The sequence below is a fragment of the Eurypyga helias genome, unplaced genomic scaffold (genome assembly GCF_000690775.1).
Source record: "Eurypyga helias isolate BGI_N326 unplaced genomic scaffold, ASM69077v1 scaffold30609, whole genome shotgun sequence".
Taxonomy (NCBI): domain Eukaryota; kingdom Metazoa; phylum Chordata; class Aves; order Eurypygiformes; family Eurypygidae; genus Eurypyga; species Eurypyga helias.
The window spans coordinates 35,050-41,737 of record NW_010273276.1 but is presented as its reverse complement, the minus strand read 5'-3'; the positions used below and the strand labels follow the sequence as shown (position 1 = coordinate 41,737).

The 6,688-nt window shown below is 39.9% G+C and overlaps 1 protein-coding gene across 1 annotated transcript in view; it reads left to right on the top strand.

The window, feature by feature from the left end:
* Positions 1 to 3,586: 3,586 nt before the first annotated feature.
* The window catches only part of ARID5B (AT rich interactive domain 5B (MRF1-like)), a gene marked incomplete at its 5' end in the record, with an annotated part of 36,301 nt that continues 33,199 nt past the window's right edge, over positions 3,587 to 6,688 (top strand). The window contains one exon of the mRNA XM_010159431.1: positions 3,587 to 3,699. Within this exon, the coding sequence (XP_010157733.1) occupies positions 3,587 to 3,699 (113 nt within the window). The remainder of the gene's footprint in view (positions 3,700 to 6,688) is intronic.

The window sequence follows — 6,688 nt, the reverse complement described above, 5'->3', positions numbered from 1 at the left end:
GCTGCCCTTGAGGCTCACATCCCCTTTTCACTTTTCACACCTGAACACCTTTTCACTTCTGGAGGTTTGGATCATTTGTATTGTCCCGGGTGTACGTCTCTGCTGACAGCCCTTCTGTGCCTGCCTTGACCAGCAGCAGCTCTGCCCTCCAGGGCATTGTCACCTGCTGATTGCAGGCATGGGGTGTTCTGATGTGCATCCCAAACCTCGAGTCTATGGGGCACCTGTGCTGGGCTAATCCTGACCCTTTGAGTCACACCTAAGTAGAGGCAAAAAGGTTCCCAACTGCCCACCAAGGGTGCCAGTAGACATTTCAGTAGCTGGGTTTTCCCCTCTTTCAGGACATGAGGAGGGAAAAAAAGAGAAAGGAAGGGGGGAAAAAAACCAAATTGGCAAAAGCAAACATGTTTTCAAATAAAAGGAAAGAAAGTATTTAAACTGGTAGTATGTTGTATCTCTCATACTCCTGTTTCGAGCACTTAGACTAAAGAGGTGTCAAATAAATGCAGGGTTTTTTTCTCTACTTATTCTTTTTTTTTTTACTTTAATTTGCTCTGCTTATGTTCTCACTTTCTGGGAATACACAAGTTATCAGGTGTCACTGCCAGAAATGCTTTCAGAAAATGAATCTGAAAGCCATGCACACAAACATGTGAAGAAATTGAATTGTTCCAGATATCCTCAGGTAGCCATGGCAGAAGTCCTTCTCCACCAGAAAGCAGAAAAAGACATGGGATATTCACTTAGCTGTCCAATACATACTGAACATCCAATGTCATCAGGAAGACTGACTGGGACTAAGCTACAACATGTTTGTAAAATTGCTTTAAAATAATAATGAATAGAATTCAAGAAATCAGCAGCGTGCTCATGAATATGCCATAAATGAAACAAGATACTAAAAAAATTAAAACAAGTATGTGACTTGTAAATTATTCTTCCGGTCCTAGTCATATTTCCTAGCTCAAGAGAACAGACTGGATATAGCTGAAATATAAGTAATCATTGAGTAACGCATTTATTTATAATGATTTAGGGAGCAAATGTTAATGGCTTTGTTTCAGATGTGACTGGAACTATTTCAGATGTTTGATACTAGAGGCAAGGGCCTTCTCTTCTGATATCAATTCCTATTGCTGCTTTCATGTTAGTTGTGCGTCCGATCTGGAATGGCTTGAAGTGATTTAAAGTCGTACCATGGTGCGTGTGGGACAGTGCTGGTGTGTGCTGCAGACAGACCTTCCCGGCTGCAGCTCCTGAGCCACAGGGAGAATGCAAATACCCCATTTCAGAGTGGGTTTGTGCCAGTTCTGCCGTGGAAGGCTCCAATTCAAACAGTGTTTATATGCAAGCTCAATATACCTGGAATTTAGGAACAAATGCCTTCTTGCTTTTAAAGCTTTTAGCAAAACATTAGGAGTGCTTTATAGTGTGATACAAAGTACAGTGCCAAAACTCAGGATAACAAGTATGTTTGGAAAACATTGAGCCTTGAACTAGTTTCTTTATTTTTTTTTTTTAAAAGAAGAAAGGAAAATGTAATTCACACGCAAGTGTATTTGATCCTGTCTGAAGCACAGCTCCCTCCGGCCGTGTGTTGGTCTGGGTCAGGGGATCCATTCATTTAACGTTTTAACGCGTGTGCCAGAGTGGTAAATGGAGGGAACGTTTCTGTTTTCTTCGGTACCTTTTTAAAGAAGGTGTGACTTCTGGGGCTACCCATGGTCGAAAATCTGTCCATCCCATCCAGGTTGTATGCAAAAACCAGTAAGCCTCAGGAAGACATGGAAGACGGAGGGTTGAGCGGGGTTTATAAATAAAGCGGGGCGGCGTGGCCGGGGCTGGCAGTCTGGCAGCCGGCGCTGGAGTCCTCGGAGCTCATCCCACGCTCCCGCCGAGTCGCTCATCTCTGTTTATATGAGTAATGGAGCGGCTGGGGGAGGGGATTTGTAAGCACAGAGCAAATACTCTTAGTGTTCATTTTGTGTGAGACTGACATCCACACCAAGTCGAGACTTCCAGCGACGTAGTGCGCAGTCACATGCTGTAGCATTCATGAGTACAGATATAAATCAGGCAGATGTTTGTCGACTGGAATGGGTAATAATTTCTTTCTCTCTTTGTTTGATTTTGCATGTTAGCCTCAGATGACAATTTCAGAATTGCTTTCTGCAGTACTTTTCAATAAGCAGAATGTGCTTCACTGGAGATAGATGGACATGTTTCTATAGGGAGATAAACATATTTTTATATAGACACAAATATGGACTTACACACATATGCATATATATATATATATATTTACCATGTGCTAGTGCTGAGGAAAGAAAAAGGATGTGTCTTTTGGACTTTGGGTTTTAAACCCATGGCTTTTCTTTTTCTCTGAACAGACCAAATATGACACTGTTACTCAAACTATAAAATCAAATTAGCACCCTTTATTGTGTTTGCAGACTAATTAAAATGTAAAATGTCCTGAAACCACTGGCTTACTGTGTGACAAATGTAAGATTAGAAACAATTAGAAGGCACTCAAGAGGTTTGTGGTGTTTAGATTTCTGACATTGTTCTAATCATCCCTTTAAGTAATGAAAACAATGGTTACCTAGAAATTAAAGGTTTAAAGGAAATTATCTTTTTCGGTACAGTCATTAGTTAATGATTGTTTATCATTTTAAATGTTGCCATAGTAGTCAGAGGCTGATTTTTAAATCTGAAAGCAGGCAGGACACGTAATAATGAGCAAACATCTGCTTCAGCTATTATTTTCTATATGTGATCATAATTTATATTGTAATACCATTATTGAAAGATGAGTCTGATATTTTTTATGATGATCCATATCCCATTCTACATATGGCTCAGCACAGTTAGGATTTAGTCACTGTGTTATTTCGAAGCTGGTTTATCTTAAGAATTGGACAAAACTGAAAGTGATTCATGTTAATTTGTATGTGTGCTATGTAACCCTTATGAAACAATCAATCACTTATTTCAGTACTTGTCAGCTTCCAGAACTCGTTGTTAAGGGGTTTTTTGATCCATTTCAGGACTCGGGGGTAATTTTTTTTTTCTTTTTTAACTTTTTTAGAAGAACTTTGACAAGAATGACAGGCCATATAAACATTTCTTGGAGCTGTAAGGAATTTCAATATTTCAGGACATTTCCAAAACCAGATGTTTCCCAAAGTTGGAAATAGTAGTTAGTACTCTTACTTGAAGATTAGAAATAATAAATGCAGCGGCTAATTAATGCAAAGTTACCTATTAATATTCTATTTTGTTCTTCTTTGTACCATGGAGGAATATTTGTGCTATCTCTCCAAGTCCTTCGGAGACCAGTGTTTGACTTTATATTAATTAGTTATGTGAAAGTAGAATAGATTAGCCTTGGGGGATATTCTATAGAAACATATAGTGTGTCAAGAAGTAACCCATGGAGGATGGGAATCTCGTAATAAGCATTTACTGTAGACAGATGTGTACATTTCTGTGATTGATTGTAGTGGAATTATTTATTATGCTTTCAGCTGTTAAGAGTGCAGTATAAGACAATGTGCTCAAATTGTTCTCCATTAATTTTCAGCGCCAAATCTTAAAGGCAGACCACGCAAAAAGAAGCCTTGCCCACAGAGAAGAGATTCATTAAATGGCATTAAGGATTCCAACAACAATTCTGAAAGCAAAGCTGTTGCCAAGGTAAATCACTTAATAATACTCTTTTCAGTACACTCTCCTTTTTTAGGTACAGCCCTGCCTTTGTTTCCCAGCATGCTGTTTCAAGTTCAGAATGTAACTTATTTTCTTGGGGAGATAAATGTAATTTTTTTCAATAGTTTTATTCTTCACTTTAGATCATGTCTGTGTTCAAAGTTACCAGCAACTATAATCACCTAACAACTTAATGCTATCAGCTTGTTGGTAACTGGTAGTGCTTAAGCTTTCTTGGCATCTAGTGTTAGTTTTCACATTCTGTGACACACAAACATAGTTTGTGACAGTATCTTCGAATTAAAAATAAACCTAGGAGCAGCTCACCCTGTTACAATGTACTTCTAAATATAAGTTTGAAGATAAACAGACTGAAACCAGAGCTGCTTCGGTAATGGTTTCTAAGAAGCGCACACAAACGACATTACCCTGATGTTCAGATCTTGACTTTTTTTTTAAATTAGGGGGAAAAAAAATAAAGGCAGAAATTCAGTATAAAAGCTTAAGAAAAAAATCTGGGCCATTTCTTTAATACTTAGTGCTGAGCTGCATGTTCCAGGGTTTGTTGAATAGTGCATGCTTTTACAGAGTGTTCTGTATGTGCTGCAGTGCTTAGCCTATACTGCAAGTAAAAATTGGATCATTGATTTGTGTTTATAGACTTAATCCTTTAAATATTTATAGGTTTGTATCTGTTCCTTAAAATATTTAAAAATTGTGTTTCTGTAGTGTAATTTACACCCTATTTTCTGTTTTCTGTGTGGTTTTAAATAGGAATTTGGTTTTCTCTTAAAAAAAAAAAAGCAGCACAAATGGTTCCTTTCAAGATGATTTAATTTGCAACTGTAAGATGCAAAGATGGAAAATTACTTAAAGCAATACTTCCGGATTTTTATCTGCGGCAGAACTTTATCACTGTGATACTTCTGAGCTAAACAGGTTTGCATAGACTGAATTTTTAGGCCAAGTCCTCCCCAGTCCATTGTTTCAATAAATTACATGGATGTGTATCTGAAAAACGCTTCCATTGTTGTGGCCATCTCTTTAGGAAATACAGTGAATCTATAGATCCATTTACGTTGGTATTGTTGTACTCCATGAATGTCCTGGGAGATTAGGAGGTTAAAGAGGTCAAGTGGAAGTGTTCTGCTCTCAGTTTCTCATAGGAAGGCAAATTAAATTCCACCTCCTCCTCCCTAGGAGTTCAGTTAAAATTGTGCCTTCTGTTGATGACGATAAAAGAGGCTGAAGTTCATGATGAAGCTCTGCCCTTAAGTCACTGTTTCTCTTCTTTTTGTGCCCTATTGTGCTCAGTTGGAGTCTGTACTGTCGTATTAGACAGGCATGGTAAAAGGCGATGGAGCCTGGTGTGTGGAGTTGCGGGGTCCTGCCATACACTATAGAGTTTGCCTGAATGTTTTTGCTCTGTAGAAGAATGTGCAAAATCCGCTGTGTGAAAATGTCTCAATTTGCCTCAATTCCCCCTTCCACCCAGACATTTTTCATGTTAAAATATTACCAGCAAACTGTGGCACGGACTCTGTTGCCAAAGCACCCTGGACTGTAGCATGAGTAGTTCTGCCCCTTCAGCACCTGATATATAGGTATTAGATAATTAAAACCAACAGTAACACTTCATACCACATTGTTTATCCTCTGTGCTTATATTAGGGTTCACCCTACTAGTCAAATGGGAGGATATTTCAGATAAAAAGTAATTCTGCCTATTTATCTAGTCATACTGTGCTCATCATTGTGCAGATATTAATAGCATTAATTATCTTGGCCAGCTTAATTTCATTATAAATAATAGACATGCTCATGATATAATGTCCTTGCATGTAGTCACACTGACTTCACTGTGGCTCTTCACATCAATCTGTGTCTCAGGGCTGTGGATATACTTTAGTAAGAGGGACAGTGAATCAGAAACCCTCACAGAAGATGTATTGCACTTTATACAGACCCTGCCTATGGTTTTCTGGAGACGGAAGGGAAGTGTGTTTGGGGAAGGGGCGGGGAATGGAGATCCATATACTGTCTTCTCATTGTTAGGAACAACTGGGATATTAAGTCATCATTTTAGACACAGTGTTGGACTTCACCATCAGTTTTACTCCTCTGTCCATTCTCCCTCTCCAACTAATGCTGACAATGGGTCCACGGAGAGCAGGGTTGAACACTGCTTGTGTAAATGGGACAAATCGTCTTGTGTCAGATGCTGAAATGCGTTGGCAGTGGTCCTGGACATATGCCTGTTCCAGCTAAAATCCCTTTTGACCAGAAGTTGTGCTGCTGTCATCCTCAACTCATGGCACCCAGTGTCTGACAGCAGCGTCATTTCTTCTTTGACGGAGATTCAGTGGCTGTAAGGTTTGGGTTGGGAAGTGGCAGAAGTGGCATTCTGAAGACTCTGGGTTTGAGCCTGTCAAGACCAACACAAGCCACATGGTTGCAATGACTTGCTGAATTTCGTGTTTTTGGCTGCCAGTGACTAGAAAGCTTTGTACCTTCTTACAACTTAGTTCTCATCAGTCCTCTTCACCTTGAACCGTCAGCAGATCATTTCATAGGTTTTTACTGTTACCTGACATGGAAGAGCATTTGGTTGGGTAGGAGCAGCTCAGAGTAAATTCCAGTGTGGATGGCTTGTTAAAAATAGCGTAACAGTGAGACAGACAATGCGGTCCTGGACCTGCAGGTGCTGCCATGCGAAGTGGGTCTTCTGTGGACCACTTCTTGTTTCTGATACCCTTACTGGTCTCTGCATCCATTTTAGTACCCCCGGGGGAAGATCCCAGCAGAGTTCCCTCCCAGGCTGGGAATGTAAAAATCATGAGAATACTGGGCCATCGACTGAGACAGGGTCAGCTCTTCTCTCCAAACACTCCCAGGTCTCTGGAAGCTTTCTTACTTCACGTGTCATCTGTGCTGGACAGGCTTTTGGAACTTGCAGGCTCCAGCATGACCCTCATCA